The sequence below is a fragment of the Callospermophilus lateralis genome, chromosome 2, assembly GCF_048772815.1.
Source record: "Callospermophilus lateralis isolate mCalLat2 chromosome 2, mCalLat2.hap1, whole genome shotgun sequence".
In the NCBI taxonomy this organism is placed as follows: domain Eukaryota; kingdom Metazoa; phylum Chordata; class Mammalia; order Rodentia; family Sciuridae; genus Callospermophilus; species Callospermophilus lateralis.
The window spans coordinates 201,762,727-201,784,527 of NC_135306.1; the positions used below are offsets into that span (position 1 = coordinate 201,762,727).

General features: G+C 46.2%; 1 protein-coding gene across 4 annotated transcripts in view; it reads right to left on the reverse strand.

Moving 5' to 3' along the window:
• The window catches only part of Ahnak (AHNAK nucleoprotein), an 89,423-nt gene that overhangs the window by 22,982 nt on the left and 44,640 nt on the right, over nucleotides 1–21,801 (reverse strand). For all 4 annotated transcript variants that reach the window (XM_076847332.2, XM_076847335.2, XM_076847333.2 and 1 more), the window contains exon 5: nucleotides 18,962–19,049. In XM_076847332.2, the coding sequence (XP_076703447.2) occupies nucleotides 18,962–19,049 (88 nt within the window). The remainder of the gene's footprint in view (nucleotides 1–18,961; nucleotides 19,050–21,801) is intronic.

Genomic DNA, 21,801 nt, shown 5'->3' on the forward strand with positions numbered 1-21,801 from the left:
CATCTGTAGGGTCTGGGACATGATGGGCGTTTCATAAACACTTGTTAGATGGCTGAAGCAAAACTTTACTGACTCAAGCCAAGCAGGTGGCACACACCTGCAATCCCAGAAACTCAAGAGGTTGAGGCAGGAGGATCCCAAGTTCAAGGCCCATCTCAGCAACTTTCTGAGGCCCTATCTTTCAAAAAAATAAATAAATAAAGGTTAAGGGTGTAGCCCAGTGGTAAAGTGCCCTTGGGTTCAATTCCCAGTACTGCAAAGAAGGAAGAAAAAAAAAAAAGACACTTGATTCAAACACTCCCCTAATCAAGAATTTATGATCACTTAAACACAGGTTACTAAGCAAATTAACAGTATAAGATAAGGAAGCATATTAACTATGTAGGATAATAAGCTGCTAACAAACATACCTGTTAATTATGAATCATTTATATGCTCATTTTGGTCCCCAAGAATTTTTTTTATAAAGACCTAGTCTAGCTGGGCATGGTGGCACACACCTATAATCCAAGCAGCTTGAGAGGCTGAGGCAGGAGAATCACAGGTTCAAAGCCAGTCTCAGCAACTTAGCAAGACCCTGTCTCAAAAATCTATATTTAAAAAAAGGGCTGGGGAGGTGGCTCAGTGGTTAAGCGCCCCTGAGTTCAATCCCCGGTACTAAATAAATAAATAACCTGGTCTACTTCAAGGTTGTGCAAAGCCTAGATCATCCCTTGCAGCCTAGTCCACATTTAAAGCATGTCTTTGAAAGTAACATGGATATTCTAGAATTCAAACTCTTGCATGGTCTCATCATGTGTGAGGCACTGGGTTCAATTCTCAACACTGCATATAAATTAATTAATTAAATAAATGTCCACCAACAAAAGAGTTGTTAGGATGATTATAACACATGTAAAGATTTTTTTTTAAAGTGTATCCTGTAAACATCTTAAATTCTTGGTGTTTCTATTCTCCACCACAGATTCCCAAAATGCATCTCAAAACAGCCAAGCCTTCTGCTCTCCCAGTCTTGTCCACTTCTTGTCCACTTCTCATGCGGAAGCCACAGTTCTCAGAGTCCTTTCTGACTTGCCAAAAAGGCTCCAGTGATGTGGGAGACCAACCTTACATGTGACTGGGTCACACTCCCCGGCTGAGTGCTGAGGCGCTCAGTCACAGAAATGTGGTCAGTGTCTCGTGCATGGGTGTGACTTGCTACAGCCCCGTGGGTGAAGCTACGCTCACCTGTTCCTTTGTAATATAACCCTTTGCCCTGTTCAGGATAGAATCTTCCATGGAAGTGCCTTGTGTGTGTCCCCTCTTCTTACTGTGCCCTTGGGTGTGGCCTACCCAGGTGTCAGTCAACCTGCTGACAGTGGACATCATGAAGCTAGACTCAGCCCCCTGAAACCTGACCCCTTGCCTCATTTGAATAGCTTCTCCTCAATAAAAGTTGTCAGCACGTGCTCTCGCTCTCTCTCTTTCTGCCGACCCTTAAGGTCAGAGGAGCCCTCACACAGCGACCCCAAAGAAAAAGGTATTTGTGTCTCTTGTGTGGTTATTTTGTGCAGCCCAGTTAGCCCAGTTTATCTGGAGTGACCCCTGAGCCTTTTAGTCGTGAGAACAGAAACCTGGCAAAGTGACCCAAGGAAATCAGGTTAGAAGCTTGTGATTGGTTTGGAAAAGACAGATGGACACTCTCTCAGACAGTTGCCAACATCCCCTGCTTAAACTTGAAAGCAACACCTTTTCTCGCTATATATTCAGTGGCTCAAGTTTGCCACTTGCCCAGTTGAGTTGTCAGATATGGTTCACTTCTTCGAAGATTAGTCCAGCTCACAGAGCATTTCCTGCAGCCTTATCTCAGATCACACCACAGTGTTGGTGTCAAAGACTCCCAGTTGTACGGGGATTTTACACACCTGAGCACACCACAGCAAGAGCTGGAGTTAAGGGGTACAAAGGCAAATGTGTGTATGTGCGTGCACGAGGATAAAGAATAGGTAATTCCATGAAGGGGAGAGTTGTGAAGACAGAGAAGGTGACAACATTTGAATTCACAAAGTGGACAAGATTGGGAGAGCAGAAAGCACGGTTCACCCCCGTCTGGGCACACCACTGTAATCCAAAGATAGCTTAGAAAAAACCTCGCAGGGTTGAAAGAATAACTCTCCCAACTAGAACTCTGGTTCCTAGCTACCAAAATCACAAAAGTTGAGAGTTTAACAACTCATTGTCAGGTGCGATAGTGCACACCTGCAATCCCAGTGACTGAGGCAGGAGGACCACAGTTCAAAGCCAACCAGGTCAATTTAGGCCCTAAACAACTTTAAACAAAATAAGAAATTAAAAGGGCTGGGTGTAGCTCGGTGGCAGAGCACCTTCTTTGTCTTGCAACCGCAGAATGATGATGGTGTGCTGATTAAAGAACCTAAGGGGTGGTCACCTAGAAAGGCAAGATCAATCTGTGAATGACTGTTTGCCTCAGATCATTATCACCAGCCTTCATCTCTCACCCCCTTTCCCCACCCAGGATGGAACCCAGGCCCTTGCACATGCGAGGCAAGCACTCTCCAGCTGAACCACATCCCTACCTCATTTTATTCTTTAATTTGAGACAGGATCTCGATAGGTTGCCCAGTCTGTCCTTGAACTTGCTAGCCTCCTGCCTTAGCCTTCTGAGCTACTGGGTTTATAGATGTGTGCCACCACACCCAGCCCATCCTTTCTTCCTGCAGAAAAGAAACAAAGCTTCTAAACAACAAAATTGTTCACAGTAACCCGGGCTTACCCAGCTGGTGAATTCCAACCATAAACAGATAATAAAGGATCCTGGGCCTCTGCCCTGCCTCCCGACCTAAGCCCCCCTCCCTGCTGGACAGACCAGTTGCCTCCTCCACCTGTGGTCAACCTCTGCAAACTGAAAGGACTTCAGGTTTTATTTACGCCTATATCCAAAAGGATCCAAGGAAGGACTCTTGTCCAGCAAAAGCTTTGCCCTTCTGCAGCTGCAGAGATAAAGACAGACGCTGGCACCGGGGCCATGCGGAAGCCACAGTTCTCAGAATCCTTTCTGACTTGCCAAAAAGGCTCCAGCTACCCTAAAGCAGAGTTTCTCAGCAGGCCCATTTTTTATATTTAGGACCAGATGATTCTTTCCTGTGGGAAGCTGTTCTGACCATTATATGGTGACCATCGAAACTATATTCAGGCATTACAGGGATATTGCCCTGGTTGAGAACCTCTGACCAGAAGATGAAGAATAGAGAGAACCCCAGTGTGAGCTGAATGTCGGGGGCGCACAAGGCGGGCACAGTGGGGTGGGGTCATGAAGACTTGGTGCCCAAGGCACCAGGGAGGCTGGTGGTCTCATGGTTCGGGAGATGGAGAGTCCTGTCATGACCCAGCCTGGGGGTCCTCCAAGCCTCTCCTTTGGGGAAGAGAAAACATTAGTAGCTCTAAACCAGGCGCACGCCTGTAATTCCAGGGGCTCAGGAAGCTGAGGCAGGAGGATGGCAAGTTCACCACCAGCCTGGACAATTTAGCAAGACCCTGTCTCAAAATGAAAAATAAAATTTAAAGAGTTGGGGATGTGGCTCAGTGGTTAATTGCTCTGCTCCGATTGTGGGAGAGTCTTGGAATCTGAAAATGTTTCCAAACTCTCAGAATCTTCCAGTTCAGTAGTTGGTACAAAAACAGAAACATAAACAAAAAAAATCCAGGGCTCAGGTTGTGGCTCAGTGGAAGTGTGCTCGCCTAGCATGAATGAGGCTCTGGGTTCAATACTCAGCACCACATAGAAATAAATGGATGAAATGGAGCCATTGTGTCCATCTACAACTAAAGAAAAATATTTAAAAAAAAAAATCTGGCTCAGAGGTAGAGCACTCACCTAGCATACGTGAGGCACTAGGTTTGATCCTCAGTACCATATAAAAATGAAAAAATAAACATATTGTGTCCACCTGTAACTAAAAAAAAATAAATATTAAAAAAAATCCAGGGGTGGGGAGCCCAAATGGATAAAAAGGTCTGGGGATGTAAGTGGCAGAGTGCTTACCTAGCCTACACAAGGCCCTGGGTTCAATTTCTAGTACTGAAACACAAACTTTAGCTCTATCTCTATACCCTCAGGAAAAATACCCTCAAGAAAAATATCAAGGTTTTTATGCATTTTAAAAAGCAGAAATCAGTGTTTTAATTGAAATCAACAGTTTTAGGTAAATTGGTTGCAGAAACAACAACAAAGTTAAACATTAAGTAATTTAGAATTCTATTTTTCAATTTGTGTAATAGTTTTTGAATTAATGTTAATATTACAGAGTTGATACAAGAGAGTTAATTTACTTAACTTGGACAAATGCAGTTTAAAAATTTATATGGTTTTGCTTCAAATCCAATAAATTCTTTGAAGCAAAAGGATGAACTAGTTTTATAAATATGAATGCAAAAATTATGGGAAAATAGTTTTGGGAACAAAATTCAGTTACTGGAAAATTTTTAAGTATGTTTGAATCACTTGGGTCTGTGAATCTGTTTTTCAATTGTAAATTCTATTAACTCTAAATATAGATAAAATATTTATGATGAAAGTTTAGCATCTGAATTGAGACCCATCTAAGTATAAAATGCTCAGTGTATTTCAAAGATGCTATGAAGAATGTAAAATATCTCAATTTTTTTATTTATTCTATGTTGAAATAAATCATAGTTTGGAAAAAGAAAAAAGAAAAATATCAAGGACCTCATGAGGTTAAAAAGCATCTTACATTTAATGTTTGTTTGTTTGTTTTTTTAGTTGTCAATGGGCCTTTATTTAGCTTATTTATATGTAGAGCTAAGAATCGAACCCAGTGCCTCATACATGCTAGGCAAGCGTCTTCCACTGAGCTACAACCCCAGCCCACATTTAAATTTTTAAGAAAGAGAGAAAACCTCTCATTTTCATTTCTTTTTTTTTTAAGGTGGGAGGAGTACTAGAGATTGAACTGTACTTGACCACTCAGCTTAACCACTGAGCCACATGCCCAGCCCTTTTTATTTGTTTTATTTTGAGGCAGGGTCTCACTAGGTTGATGAGAGTCTTGCAAAATTGGCCAGGCTGGCCTTGAATTTGCAATCCTCCTGCATCAGCCTCCCGAATCTCTGGGATTTCAGGAGAGTGCCACCACATCTGGTCAGTTGGGGCCATTTTGACAATAATAATATGGATGCCAATGGCTCTTTATCTGACAGCTTTGGTAGGGTTCCAGCCTCCTGCAAACCCCACGCCCCTGGAAGCCTCAAACACACACACGTACATATACATATACACACTTATATACAATACACATATACACATACATGCACGCATGTGCAAATATGCATACATTGATGCACACATATAGATTAAGACATACACTACATAACACACTTAGTCCTAGAAGTCTTAAACAGCTGTCCACGTCCTTCTAAGCAGAACCAGTCTGGTCCCATGCAGGATCTACTGTGGTTTTCTCCTCGGCATCGCCCCCATCACCGGCAAGGGTCACTGGCAACACCCCCACTGCTTGCTGAGCTTCTGAAGACCCCACCTGCCTCCAGGGGCCCAACCAACCTAACCTTCAGCTGCTGGATTCCAGCCTGGTAGGGGCTGGCCACTGCCTGCAAGGTGCCGCTGCCCTGCTGGGCACTGCTGGGTGCTCCAGGCACTGCCATTACAATTCTTGTGTACGAGGGGCCAAAGCCACACTGTGTTCTCACATCCCCAGTACGAAAAAGACATCCTGTCTTCTGTGCTCAGGAGGCAAAACACTGCTTTCTCTGTTCTGGCCAACAGGTACAGAAGCATCATTTCTTGGTCCATTTGCCTCCTGCAACTTCAGTAAAAATCCCTTCCAGATTACAAGGCACAGCCGCCTGTGTCCACGGGACTCGAGGGTAAAATCTCAGGGACATAACGGAGGGTCCTTCATCAGGCAGCATCAAGAACACACCTGTCAAGGACTGAGACCAACGGGGGTGGCCTGGATTTTTCTTAAGGAATTTGTCTGCCAGAAACCCTTCCTCTCGCCCAAGCAACTTGACTTTCAGCAGCTGCTCCACTCCCTGCAAGACCCACCTGCACCCAGCGGAGGCTGCGGCATGGACTCACACTGGCCCAGTGACCACCCCCCACACGTGCCTAGCCCCCACTCACACTCCAGAAGCTGTCTGAGCTCAGGGGCTAGAGGCCTGCGCCCCCTTTCCTCCTCTCCATTACAGTCCTATGAAATAGAAGAAGCCAGAGTGGATCCACCGCCACCAGAACTTCTCTGAGTTATAATGAATAGCATTTACTGGAAGCCTGGACTGGGTGGAGCACTGTTATGCACGCCCCAGCTTCCCGTTCAGTGGCAGGCAGGAGAAAGGGACACCGAGAAGAAAAAAGGAGCTGAGGAAAGGGGAGCAGGAATAAAGAGAGATGAGACAAGTAGGCGTGGTGGGGCACATCTGTAATCCCTGCAGCTCAGGAGGCTGGGGCAAGAGGATCACAAGTTCGAGGCCAGCCTCAACCACTTAGTCAGGACCCAAGCAACTTAGTGACACCCTGTCTCAAAATAAAAAGTAGAAAGGGCTGGGCATGTAGTTCAGTAGCAAAGCACCCCTGGGATTAATCCCCAGTACCAAATAAAATAAATTAAAAAAGAGAGAGAGATGAGGGCCCTGGGTCAGGGGTTGGCTCCTCCTCACACTGGCCTGGGACCCCCTACTCACAGTGTCCTTCTACCCTGAGCTCTTGGGCCTCAGCCGACACCCCTCCACTAAGCAATACCTGCCAGAACCCAACCCCCACCCAGGGCCCTCCGTCTCCTCTACCCTAACCTCCTTCCTGCCTCCAGCCCACACGTCACTCATCCCAGCCTCAGGGCCTGCGCCAGGACAGCATTCTCCTCATCCCCTCCTAACCCCTACCATAATTTCTCAGAGGACGGTCCAGACCCAGCGTGAGGATGACCAGAAGCCCTTGTTTAAAATTCTATGACAGTGAAATAAGCCAGACACCAAATGAGCAAATGCCCCGTGATTTCACCTCCTGAGGTCGCTAGAGGAGTCAAAAGCGCAGACACAGAACCAAGAAGGGCGGTGCCAGGGCCCGGGAGGGGAGGCAGGGTTTCAGCCAGGAATGATGAAGAAGTTCTGGGGATGGATGCAGTGCGCCACGCACGACACAAACCTGCAGAATGCCACGGAGCTGCGTGCCGCCTGCACACCTCAAGAGGTCTAACGTGGCTGATTCTGTTGGGCATGTTTTACCATAATCTTCTTTTTTTTTTTTTTTTTTTTTTTTAACTATGACCAAATCAGAATCTTGGAGCTGGAATCCAGAAATGCACTCTTTTTTTTCTTTGCAGTGCTGAGCATTAAATCCAGGCACGCTCTACCACCAAGCTACATTCCCAGCCCTTTCTTAAATTTATTTATTTATTTATTTATTTTTTTTTTTAGCTTTTATTTTGAGACAGATTCTTAAACCGCCAGTCTGGCCTCCAACTTGCGATCCTCCTGCCTCAGCCTCTTGAGTGGCTAGGGTCACAGGCGTGCGTCACTGTAGGCCAGAAACCTACTTTTTTAACCAGCTCCCCAGTGGTTTTTATGTACCCTATTTATAAGAACTGAGATTTCCCCCCCTCCCCCCTTTTTTTTCCCCAGAGACACAGACACAGGTTTGTTTAGGAGAGCAGAGGCACCCCCAAGGGAGAATGTGAGCTATCTAGAGAGAGAGACAAACTTTGGCCGTAGAGTAAGGAATACACACTCTCCCAAGGGAGAGGCAGCAACTTGTTGGTGTCGGGGTTCACATTTGCACAGGACAGTTGCTGGGGCTGGACTAGAGGTGGAGTCAGCGTGGAGCTGCACAATTCCACACCAGTTTTCCCTGCTGGCTCATTGCCTCCTGTCTTTTTTTTTTTTTTTTTTTTTAAAGAGAGAGTGAGAGGAGAGAGAGAGAGAGAGAGAGAATTTTTGATATTTATTTTTTAGTTATCGGCGGACACAACATCTTTGTCTGTATGTGGTGCTGAGAATCGAACCCGGGCCGCACGCATGCCAGGCGAGCGCGCTACCACTTGAGCCACATCCCCAGCACTTTTTTTTTTTTGCAGGTAAAGGCATGGTGAACGGCATGGGCTAAGGACAGGGGCTGAGTGGCTCACTGAGGCTTGATTTGCATTTCAAAACTTCATGGGCATTTCCTGCAAAGAATTCAGACATGCTACCACTTAATGGGTTTGCAACTTCAGCCAAGTTACAGAACCTATAGAGCCTTCTGGTGTTATCTTAATACCTTCCTCACATGGCTCCTGGGACGGTTAGGTGAGATATGGAACAGGCAGAGTCAAGGCCACATGCAGAGGCACATGACTGGATCCCAGTGACTCGGGAGGCTGAGGCAGGAGGATTGCAAGTTTGGGGCCAGCCTCAGCAACCTAGCAAGGTCCTCAGTAACTCAGCAAGACTCCATCTCAAATAAAAAATAAAAAGGACTGAGTATGCAGCCAGGTGGTAAGGCACCTCTGGGTTCAATCCCTGGGATCCAAAAAGTGCCAGGTGTGAGCAGCTGACCCGGCGAGTTCGACATTCAGTCAACCCTTGGGTGTCTACCCAGCACCCTGGGTACCAGGCCTGGGCTGAGTCCTGGGGATTCAAGAGAGAGCTGACGGACAGCATTCCAACATTCCGGGACTTGCCGACAATAGGGGTCTCCCTTCTGCCGCTCTTGGGCCTCTGAAAAGCTTCCTGCCAGAAGAAACATGGGTCCCAGGTAAGGAGTGGGCTGATCTGAGGGCCTAGGGTTACAACCTAGTGAAGGAGAGAGGCCCCAGGGAGCAAAAGAGTTATAGAGACCTATGTCACCAAGCCCAGAGTCAAGGGCTTCCTGAGGTGAGGACAGCTGTGCTGAAACCTGGAGCATAGTTGGTGAGAGGGTGGTGGGACATTCCTGGCCAAGGAATAGCCTGTGCAAAGGCCCAGAGGCCTCTGACACATTGAGGAAGAGAAAGAAGTCCAGGTGGTGAGGGCTGGGGGATGTGTACCAGGAAACCTTGCTAGTCATTTTCTTCAGAGCTCTCTGAATCCCAGAGGCAACCAGCTTGGAATCTCTCAGTGGACTCTGCTCCTAGGAATTCCTGTCCAGAGACGGTGTTATCTTAAGAGCAAGCGCTGGGCCTCCTTATCTCCTCATTTTCTAATCCCTGTGGTTTTGGGGAGATGGTTTTCTACTACCACCCACAGCTTCATCCTGCACAGCCTGGAAGCAGGGGGTGGGGCTTAACCCCTGAGGTATCTTTGCCCTGAGACCAGACCACGTCGTCCCTTCCCAGCCCTTCCCCCCAGTTCTCCCCCAGGACACTTGGGATCAGCTCTCACTCACCCTCAGATCTCAGGGGAACATCATGGGAAAGGATTCTTTCTCTTTTACTTTTCCCAAATTGACCACTCCTAGCAATGCTTAGAAGAGTGGACTCTGTGTGCCATTACAAAATCACAGTAAAGTAATCCCTCCTGGGCCTTTGGCCCACAGCGTCTCACTCTCATTGGCCCAGTTAAAATTATAAAGCTCGCCCACTTCAGCACTTACTGTACGAAGATAGCTGGACAAATTTTTAAGAGCTTTATTTTTTTTTTTTAAAGTGGTCCATTACTTGCATAACTTGGGGTCTGTAAAGCGGTAAACGGGCTAAGAAATTACCTAAATATTTTTGTCAGGACAACATTTTTGTCTTGGGTACAAGGAGGGTTGGAAGGTTGCCAGGCTGCTCATGACCCTTTTATTAAGATGTTTCCCTGAGAGCCTGTCACCAAGCAAAGGGGAACCTCTTAGACAAGTACCAGGCCTCCGTCCCTCCCAACAAATGCCTTCTTCACCTCCCTTGCACTAATCTGTGAAATGGATGAGGCATGAAATCAAAATTCTTCTTCCAGAACCAGCTCTCCAAGTGGGTGATCCGGCCTTGTGTGTAATCTTGTCCCTTGGCCTATTTTGCTGTGAATGGTTCTTGAAAGTGTTCCAAAGTAGCTTTAGGGAATATTCATATCTTGACTGGTTTTCGCTTCAATGAAACGTTATGAGCCAGTCACAGGCCTGTAATCCCAGCAATTTGGGAGGCTGAGGTAGGAGGATCACAAATTGGAGGCCAGCCTAGGCAACTTACTGAGACCCTTTCTCAAAATAAAATATAAAAAGGGTTGGAGAGACAGCTTAGTTGTAGAGCGCCTCCAGGTTCAATCTCCAGTTCAAGAAAAGAGAAAAGAAAAAAGTATGGCAAGCTTGGCTGGTTCCAGTAGGTGGAGTCCAGGGGAGAGGCAGTAAGATTTGGGGAAGAGCATCACAGCCCCTCCCCCAACTTCCAGCAGACAGGGCTTTCAAAGCCCCATCGGCACCCTGCTTCCTGCCAAGCAGGTCAGCCCTCTGAACCCTGCTGGTGCCTGCTGGACCCAGCAACCAGCTGTCCTGGACCAGTGACAGTTACAGTACCCTCTACTCCAATCTTTCCTCCAAACTCACTCAGCAGCTGATATTTTCAGGATGCGAAGAAAATCAAGATCAAGGGTTAAATTACCTCACTGACCCCGACGGAGCTCATTCCAGGTATATTAACTCGGAAACGAATCCAGCAAATTTGGTTTTAGCATCGAAGGGCCTGACCCTTTCTACGTGGGCCCTGAACTCTGACCTCTAGCCCCAAACAGGGCCTTCCTTCCTGAGCTTTCTGCTACGCAAGGAATTCTGCCTCAGTTTAAGAAGGAAGAAAAAAAGACTCCCCACTGGATTTGCTGCTTTCTGATCTGACCAAGTCGGAATGCAATGCCGCCCCTGGCTGGGCGGGAAGCAGCCTCCACAGGAAAACAGACTCCACCGAAGAAGGCCCAGCGCCTTCCCCCAAAGGCCCTCTGGCTCCTTCCATGCATTACTGTAAGAAAACCGAGCAGCTGGGCAGTTGCTGGGCTGATTCTCATCATGAGCTAACTTGCATGGGAAGGAGGGTGTCATGGCTCCCTCTTCCTTCATCCCTGCACCAACCCACGCTAGACTCAGAGCCCCTTCCTGCCTCCACGCCTCCTCCCCCAGACCTAACTTTGGCACCCAGAAACCTCCCCAGACCTCTCTCCTAGCAAGTCACCTTCAACACTTCAAAACCACTTCCAGATCCAGTCAATCCCTCCGCCTAGAGGCTAAGACTTTTTCCCATTCTATCCTCATCCTCCTGCCCCACCATCGTCCCCTGCTCCCAACACATGCCCTTTGCTGGCTGAGGTCACTTTCTTCTTCCCTGGGGAACTAACTGGCTCACCTGGGCCCTGTTCTTCCCTGGGCCGCCACTCAGATTGTCTCCATGACGTGGGGCCTGTCCTTCTCCAAAGCCCAGCTCAGGTCTTTCCTCCTTCATGAAACCTTCATCAAGGCCTCAGGACCCAGGAAGAGAAAGGACTGTGCAGCCAGCCAGTCTGGACTCAAATCCTGCCTCTGCCCAGCTCTCTGGGACTCTGGGTAAGTCACTTAATCCTTCTGTGACTCAGATTCTCCCACTGCAAGATGGGGATATAACTGCACCTACTCCACGGGGTTATGGTGAGGAATAAATATATTAAGTCACAGAAAACATTTGTGTCATGGCTGATACATACAAAGCCTTTGTTAAGGGCTCTTATTCTAATCAGCTACGCTGTCCCTCCCCAACACTCAGTTTTCTGAGTTTTGGTCTTTGTCGTTTCCTTTGCTTTGTTTTATGGTACTGGGGATTGAACCCAGGGTGCTGTGCCAATGGGCTAGGTCCCCAGCCCTTTACCACTTTTTATTTGGGGGTTGGCCACTAGGTTGGCAGGCTGGCCTTGAACTTGGAACGCTCCTGCCTTGGCCTCCCGAGTAGCTGGGATTTCAGGAGTGTGCCACGGCATCTGGCTCCTTTCCCCAATTTTCTGCTCATAGTGTAACAGAGACCACATCACAGGAGTATATCTTGAACCGTTCACTGCAGTGTCATATGTGACAAAGAGGAACCAGAAAATTTTATCTGTAACTGACACATCAATATGCAATAGCTCATTCATGAACTTGAAATATTCCTCATTCCTGATGTGCAGGATAAGCAGGAAAACTCACCCTGTTTCTTCCTGATACCATTTAACCCTTAAGAGACCTAGGAGGGGCTGGGGATGTGGCTCATGCGTGCAGCCCAGGTTCGATCCTCAGCACCACATACAAACAAAGATGTTGTGTCCGCAGAAAACTAAAAAATAAATATTAAAAAAATTTCTCTCTTTTAAAAAGAGAGAGAGAGAGAGAGAGAGAGAGAGAGAGAGAGACCTAGGAGGGAAAAATGGGGACAAACTGTCAGGAACATGAAGACAAGACTCATCCTCCTGGTGCATTTGGGCACCAAAATGAAAGATGTGGCTTTCATACCAAGAAGCACTTCCCAAAGAGAGCCCTAGTCAAAGGTGGGGACCTCAGCCAGCCTCTGTCTCTTCTGAAAGCAAATTGCACTTATGCCACAGGAGACCCCAAAAGCCCAGGGTCACAGGGCCATTAGATGATCACTAGGGTGGGGCGGGCTTTGGGCCTTCTGGTTTACCCAAACGCTGCAGCCGACTTGTGAATCAATACACAGCTCAGAATGACACAGGAGTTAGGGGTCATCAACCTTTCAGGCTTGTTTCTTCGGCTTTAAATGGGAGGGGAGTGGTGGAACTGGAAGATCCTTTTTGAACCAGCCAATCTGAAATTTGCCCTGTGCCAAAATGATCTGCACAGGTGTTCTCTGCACAGTCAGAGCCAGGAAAGGCATGCACAGAGCAGGGTTGGGAAGAAGGGATTTAAAAATCAGAGCTATGGGCTGGGGTGTGGCTCAGTTGGAGAGCACTTGCCTGGCATGCACAAGGCCCTGGGTTCCATCCCGAGAGCCACAAAAAAATCAGAGCTATAATATAATCCATCTGTGCCCTGATGCATTTACTACTCTAGCCCACCTAAGAATGATTGGTGCCAAAGCTGGGCAGGTGTCTCACTCACCTGGTTCAGGTCCCGGCTCTGACATTTACACTCAATTTATCCAACTGTGTGAAGCCTCTGCTTGTTCAGCAATCGCATAAGGCTGATAATAATATTTGCTTCGTGCACATATTGATTAAAGTATAAAGCCCTTTCCACAGGACCTCAAGCAGAGGACATCATTACTCCATTCAGTAGACGTTGATAGTTATTCACTAAATGACAGATGCTGTTCCAAAGGCCTGGGGGCACAATCTTAAACAAGGAAGTCTTCTCCTTTTGGATTTCAAAGAGAGATAATAGCAAATTACCAAAATAAATGACGCAATGGTGCACGCCTGTAATCCCAGCTACTTTGGAGGCTGAGGTAGGAGGATTGCAAGTTCAAGACCAGCCTGGGCAACTTCACAAGACCCTGTCTCCAAATAAAATTTTAAAAAAGGACTGAAGATGTAGCTTAGTGGTAGAGTGCTTGCCTGGCACAGGTACTGGATTCAATACCCAGTATGGCAAAAATGCAAAGAACCCAAAATAAAAAGCCAGATTTCCTTAAACAAGAAGAAGAAAAGTCAGGCAGGGCAAATGGGATAAAGATGGGATGTGATTTTATGTAGACTCCTCAGGAAAGGCCAGCAGAGAAGGTGAACCTCGAACAGAGACCTTCGTCAATGCCGTTGCTATTAATATTCCTCATTGGCAGTGCGCTGAGTTTGGCACTAACAGAGTATTTTTTCCCAGTGTCCAAATGGACATGGCTGCCTGACTTATCTCACCAAGCGGAATGTCGGAGATAGAAGAAAACTTAGAGATTCTCTAGTCCATTTTATAGATGGAAAACTGAGACCCAAAGAGTGAAAACAGGATATGAAGCAAAAGCCCTGACATCACGGGATTTGTATTCCAGCGAGGGAGAAGAGGGTGAATACGTTAGGGAACTGATATGTGCCAGAGAGCAATAAGCAGACGGAGAGAGTAAGAAAGCGATAAGAAGCGCAGTGGAGCCGGGTACGGTGGCACCTACCTGTAATCCCAGCGGCTCTGGAGGCCGAGGCAGGAGGATCGTGAATTCGAGACCCTAACTCAAAATAAAAAAACTAAAAGGGCTGGGGACGCAGTTCAGTAGTAAATACCTCTGGGTTCAATCCCCAGTACCCTAAATAAATAAATAAAAGCATAGGTGGTACCTGGCATCAGGGGAGGGAGGGCGAGTTACTCCACATGAGGTGATGTTGTAGGTAAAGGGTTTGTCACAGGGAAGGACATTCCAGATACAGTTCATAGCACTCAAGAGCCCTGAGGTGGGAGCTCGCCAACTGGATCAAGGAACAGCAAGAAGGCCCCTGTGGACAAGCTCCATGAGGGTAGGAAAGATGGTGTGAGAAAAACAGGGAGAGCCGGGTCATTTGGGAGCCTTGGACCACAGCAAGCTCTTGAGCTGGGCCTCACAGTGAGATGGGCCCCATGGAAGGAGGTCAGGAGTGAGGAATGGCATGATTTGACTGATGCCTTAAAAGGATCAACCTTGTTGCCATGGTAAGAAGAGACCAGAGGGGTCCAAGATAGAAACAGAGACCAGCCGGGTGTGGTGGCACACGCCTGTCATCCCAGGACTCAGAAGGCTGAGGCAGGAGAATTACAAAGTTCAAGGCCAGCCTCAGTGATTTTGTGAAGCCCTAAGAAACTCAGCAAGAATCAGTCTCAACAGCAAAAAGCAAAAAGGGCTGGAGATGTGGCTCAGTGGCTGAGCACCACTTGGTTCAATCTCCTGTACCAAAAAAAATAAAAGTGAAAAGGAAAAGGACTGGGAATGGAGCTCCGTGGTAAAGCACCCCCAAGTTCAACCCCCAGGACCAAACGAAAGCCAGCAGGGAGACCAGTTAGGAAACTGTGACCATAATTCAAGTGAGAGTTGCAGTGACTCAGAGGGGGACAGCAGTGGTAGAGAGGGGGAAGGGACCAGATTCTAAATACGGACGATAGAGCGGATGGAGTTGGTAATGGTGTATCTAGTGTAAAAGAATAAGAGGAGGCCAGAGTGACATCACAACTTTATCCTGAGCAACTTGACTTTTATTGAGATAAAAGATAAAAAGATAAAATATCAGTACTATTCACAACAACCAAAAGGTAAAAACAACCTGAAAGCCCATCAACCGATGAATGGATGAACAGAATGTGGCAAAAACATGCACCGAATAGTAATCTTAAAAAGAAATGAAATTCTGACACATGCTACACCATAGATGAACCTTGAAGATGTTATTCAAGTAAAGTGAGCCAGACACAAAAGGACCAATCTCATTTGATTTCCACTTACATGAGATGACCTAGAGGAGTCGGATTCATAAAACCAGAAAGTGGAAAGGTTGTAGCAGGGAATGGAGGAGAGGGAAGAAGAGTTTCAATTTAGGAAGATGGAATACCTTCTGGAGCCAGGCATGGCGGTGCAAGCCTGTATCCCCAGTGAGGTAGGAGGAACACAAGTTCAAAGTCAGCCTCAGCAATTTAGCCAGACCCTGTTGACAGTCATACAACACTGTGAATGTACTTCATGAGCTATAAGCCAAAAAGTTACTAAAATAACTTTGTTATTTCAGTTTTTTTGTTTGTTTGTTTTGGGTATTGGGGATTGAGTCCCAGGGGTGCTGTACCACTGAGCTACACCCCCAGTCCCTTTTATTTCTGATTTTGAAACAGTGTCTCATTAAGGTGCTGAGACTGGCCTCGAACTTACCATCCTCCTGCCTCTGCCTCCCAAATCACTGAGGTTATAGGAATGCCCCACTACACCCAGCTATTTCAAAAATTTTACCAAGGTCATAATATGGATGTGGCAGAATGAATTTAAATATAAAATATATGAACAAATGGCAAATTATATGTCATGCATATTATTACCATTTTTTAAAGTAGAGATTTTAAATATTTGTTTACTGGCAAAGCCCTATAAGGATTCAGAGATTTATAAATACAAATACAAATGAGAAACTACGCTGGAGTTTTCCTGTCGTTAACAGCAGGTACGGGAATATCCCACCAACAGGGCTTTGGAATAGGGAGAAGCAGCTCAGTGGGAGGGGAGGGCCAGATTGAAAATAGAAGCTGTTTCAGAAAAAATAACAAGATGAAAGAGAATAGGACTAGAATAGAACGATTAGAGAAGCCAGATGAGCAAGGGAGTTGAAACAGGATGGGGGCACTGAGGTCCACAGATGGTGAGGGAAATCTGATGACATTCCAATGCAAAGCTGATAAAAGGGTGTGATTACAACAGCTAGCATTTATTAAGCACTTACTGTGTCAGGCACAGCCCTAAGCTGTGCACCAATCCTCACAGCATCATATAAGGGAAGTGCTGTGGCCTCCCTGACCTCACAGACCGAGAAGCCAGAACCAGCCTGAGGGTAGAGTAGCAGAAACAAGACCCAAGCCCAGCAGCCGGTCCATCCCAGAGCCGGCTCCTCCCACCAGGCTCCATCCCCGGAAGGGTTTGCAGCTTTAACTTTCTGACATCCCACACCTAAAACCTTCTGGAACGTTTAGGACACTGTGTCACCAGACAGATCTCTGCTGGCCTGAGCTAAACAGCCTTATCTCCAAGTCCAGCAGTGACTCTGATTTTCGGCTTACTTACTCTGCTGTTACCCCGAGAAAAACCCACTCGGTCTCTCTGCATTCATATGAGTTTTTAGATGTTCAGGGAAATAGCAGAATCCCCTGGGGAAGGTGACTTCAAGAGAGCTGAAGGCTAATGGCAGGGTAGGAAAGGCTGGTGTCTGGCACTCCGACGACGGAGCCATGTTTACACAAAGCTCCAGCTTCAAAGTCCACCAAACTGAGGGACACGAAAGTTGGTTTCTAAGGAAATGTCCCTGGTGAGGGAAAAGAGGCATCCCTGGCAAGAGGAACTGTAATCTTCCTCCTTAGTTTCAGCCAAGGCTCGTGAGGATGAAAACACACACACGTTTCTCTAAGCTCCAGGACTTAATCAGAATCCCTACTACTGGCTGCTTTAATTCTGACTCTTGCAGCATCGGGCTCTTCTTAGGTGCTCGATAAATGCGCAAGAAATGGATAGCATCCAGTGCAAGTCCTTAGAGGAACAGGATCCCATCTAAGTCACCAACTTAATGTGGAAGTGAGTCATAGAAGCAGCGAGTGCCGCACTGGGAAGGCCAGCCCTGTGAGAAGCCAGAACCTGCTCCCAGAGGGCACGAGGCACTGACCAGCCACGTGATGCTGGGGAGCCAGCCAGTAGCTCTCACCATTATCTGCCTATTTTATTTGCCAGGCATCCTGTGCCGAGGACCCTCCCAGGCCCCCAGTTGATGTGGAGGCTACTAGAAGCCTGGCACTCTGGGAGCTGAGACAGGGAGGCCCAGGCACTCAGGTAGACACAGAAGGGGCATTGAGTCCAAACTGGGAGGCTCAGATGGGCCTGGGGTGATGATTCAAAGGACCAGTAAGAGAGGGAGCAGCAGGCTATGCAAGACAGAGAAGACGCGACCACGTGTCTTCATGAAGGCACAGAAGCATGGACCAGCGTGGTAGATCTGGGGGACCTGCAAGCATTTTGGTATGGCTGGAATGAAGGGTGCCCTGTGGCAAGCAGTGGAAGGGGATCACAGTGGCCTTGTGTGCTAAGCTAAGGACATGAACTGTACCCTGCAAGCCACAGGGGGCTACTGAAGAATTTTAAGGAAGGGAGTAACATGATCTGTTATTATTATTATTTTTTTAAGAGAGAGTGAGAGAAAAAGAGAGAGAGTGAGAGAGAATTTTTTAATATTTATTTTTTTGTTTTCGGTGGGCACAACATCTTTGTTTGTATGTGGTGCTGAGGATCGAATGCCAGGTGAACACACTACCGCTTGAGCCACATCCCCAGCCCTATTATTATTATTATTATTATTATTTTTAATTTTAGACGGACACTATTTAAGCTCAGCAGTGGAAGAAAAGATAGCAGAAAGAATAGGTGACCCTCTCTAGTAAGTGAACCTTGTCTCTGGGTAGAGGAAATAATCAGAGCAAAACAGGGTGGGGCTTGAGGAGGGGAGACGGGTTACTGAGTATTTGCTACAGGAACAGTCATCCAGGGCAGAGGTGGGGTGCTGGGGAGAGAAGAGGTGAGGAAGGGAATGCACAGGCCCCTGGAGGTGTCAGCTCCGGAGGCCTAGGCACTACAGGGTGCTGGGATGGAGGAGGGAGGGGCCTCGGGGTGTATAGGGAGGAACCTGGACTCCATTTCCCCAGGGACAGTGCAGTCACCCTACTCCAGCTGACATTGTCATGTGGGATGCAGGCTCAGAGAATATTATGAAATTTTAAGAAGTCATAAATTCCCATATTATCTGTGAAATCTCCTAATTCTTATATGTTTGCAATTTCAATATGTTTGCAAGTAACCCCCAAAAGAAGTTTAATTTTTACTCAAGGCAAAAAAATATAACTATGGCCTCAACTGGGCAGGAGTCCTCCATCTCCCTACAATACAGGATTTCAATATCCCACAGTCCCTTCTTCCCCTCAGGGACACTGTCCCCTCTGTCCCCTTACATGGGCATCTCCCACCTGGGAAAGCCTTTCCTTTATATGATCAGAAAGGCTTTGACTTCAACTCTGGTGGACTCTTCAGCTAGCAGTAGATTCCAACCCTCCAATTCTAAGCATTTGGACTCAGCCGCACCATGGCCTTGAGTTTTACAGATAATGTCCTGAATGCATCTGAATTTTCCATGGCAGCCCTACAAATCGAGAAACTCTGAGAGTCCTGGAGTAAGTGATTCTTGGGTAGAAAGTGCATTTCCTACAGGCTTTTCCAAAAGCTGGAAGGAGAGAAGGAGGTCTTGGATTTCCAGTGCCACAAGGTGCTGTCATCTGCAGGTGCTCTCCTGAGCCCTCTTTCTGGGTATTGTTCTTGTAATTAAGGTTATCAGTCTTTCAGTACCCGCTCCCCACTTCTCTCACCTGCATTTGAAACTGCCCCTGCTTGGCTGGTGGCTTCCTTGGATTTATTCTGGTCTTTGCATCCCGGGGTTGATGACTGTGGTGTGCTCTAACAATAAGGATAAAGATGATTACAGAGTCACTCGGGGAATCAGCCAACCGATTAACATTTCTCAAATGCCTACTGTGAGCATATAAAACACCAGACACCCCACCCCTCCAACGCCACCCCAACATGTCCTGGCCCAGCCTAAGTTCCTCCCTTGCCTGGAAGCTCCGGCTCTAAAAGAGATAACAAAGGATGTTAAGAAGGGACCCAGCACAAGCTCAAAGACATCCTTCTGTGAAAGTTCAGTGAATCTCACACAAAGGAGACAATGTTATCTGAGGCTCATGGATTCAGAGGACCCAGTCTCTGTCCTCGAGGACTTTGCAATGGTAGAAAGAGAGAGCAAGAGCGTGCAATTGAACACAGAAGAACAATGTGCTGTCAAATGAGTAATGTGTCAGGAAACAGGATTGGGGGACTCATCGATTACTGTCTATTGAGTATCCATTCTCTGTCCAGAACCAAGCTGGCTTCCACGGGACGGGGCAAACAACCAGTAAACTCCACAGAAGTTCCTAAAGCCTTATGTGGCACGGTTCCAATCCAAGGGTCACCACCCTCTTGGAGGGACAAGTACCATCAGGAAGGAGAGACAACCCGGCCACAGGATTCCCTAGCCAATTGCATCTGGCAGCAACATGGAAACCTGGTTTTCATGGAGAATACAGTTGCTGTCAATAGCTTTAATAGGTGGGGCTTTTCAGGTCTTTACTCAAGTTGGCTATCATTCCCAGAAATTCTCTTCCCCAGGAGGTTGATGAATAAGTCAGGATCTTCAACTTCAAATCGGTGAATTTTTGGACTCACACTTCCTTCCTACAGACACACTGTTCTCCCTATCTCCATATTTTTTGTGGAGCCAGGGAGAATGTTGAGGCCAGTATTTTCTCCCCGTAAATAATAAGTAAATTCCTCATTAGACTTTCCTAAGAGGCTAAAAAAAAAAAACAGATTTTTGTGTCCCAGAGTCTAGCACAGTGTTCCCAGCATTCTGGAAACGTTTGTTACTTGGATAGATAAGTGATGAATGAATAACAGATTGATAATTGCATCCCTTTAATAATAAATGGCATGAAAACTTCCAAGGCTCTTGAAAACTGTCCATAAATTAATCCCATCCCACTGATTCTTTCTTGTCACAAATTTCCAAAAATTCTAAGAAATAAATCCAATATGAATTATTTTACAAAAACAATCTTGCCTTTTCCAGAAAGGCTTGGTTAAATAAGCATTTGAGGACTCTTCTTTTTTTATTTTTTTTTTAATTTATCCAGCTTTCAGTATAAAAATGCATCTCAGAATAAGTCCAAAACACCACAGAAGAAAGGAATGTTTTTTTCCTTCAAAAACAATAATCAGATAATAATGACAAACACATCAGCCCTTACCACATGCCAAACAGAGCCAGTTATGACTTGTATGTTAAAGCCTTACAACAACCAGGAGATATGTGCTGTCATAACCCCACCTGCCTTCATCTTACCCCAGTCTTTTTCAATTTTTATTTTGAGACAGGGTCTTGCTAAGTTGCTTAGGATCTGACTAAGTTGCTGAAGCTGGCCTCGAACTTTTGATCCTCCTGACTCAGCCTCCGGAGTCTCTGGGATTACAGGAGTGTGCTTCTATGCCTGGCCAGAGCTGCAGTTTGAACCCAGTCCAACTGGTCTCAGAATCCATACTATATGCCATGCTATAAACCATCCATGTTTTGCTGCGTATGTTAGAAAAATAAAAAATGGAGATGGGGAGGTGGGGAAGTCAAAGCCCAACCAAACTGTCAGCATATTCAAGATTCGATGTAATCTTGAAGAAGGGATGGTTCTTAGCTAAATATACAGACTGCTTCACAGTGTTCTGTCTGTGCAATTCATGACCAAAAACAGACTATTTTAGAAATAACTGTAATATCATAAAAAGATTCTATAATAGCTATACAAATAAAGAACCGAGAAACATTCAGTTTCCGTTTACTTTAGAAAATAAAAATCAAATCATCAAGCAAATGGTTTTCTAATACAATACAAATTTAATCTGGAGCCATCAAAATAAGTCACACTACCTTAAAAAATCATAGCTTCCCTCTAAAGTACAGTGACAGCATTAAATACTGTCTTTGGTAACTGTTGGAAGGGAGCCACTACAAAGTCCAGCCATCCTGGGTGGAGATCTGATTCCATCCAACACAGATTGCTATTAAGGCACTCAATGATTCTAAGTGATGTTGAGGCAATCAAGCAGAAAGAAAGGAAATATTATTCACAACCAAATACCATTCTTAGAGAAAATTTTCAAGGAGGAAAATCCTTTCACAGCCACCATTTTCATGTTATCTTGAATACAGAGCTTAAGAAAAATGAAATAATGAATAAATGATTTTAAGATGGGAACAGGGGTTCTGGGGACATAGCTCAGTTGGTAGAGTGCTTTCCTTGCATGCACAAGGCCCTGGGTTCAATCCCCAGCACCACCAAAGAAAAAAAAAGATGGGGAAGGGGGTGGGAAATAGCCATGAAATTGAACAGTGTAGAACTTTAAATGTTCTTATGGATTTTCCTTTTTAAATGTACTTGTCTGTGGAGAACATTGAACTAGGTGATGTGTGAGCTTGGAAAAGATTAAAGCAAGGATCCAGCCTGTGGTATTGTTTCTAGGTATCCAGAAAATGATTTAAAGACAGGCCTGATATCATCAAAACCAAGCAAAGGACAAAACCAACCACTTCCACCGGGGTGATCTGACCTGATCAGGGCTG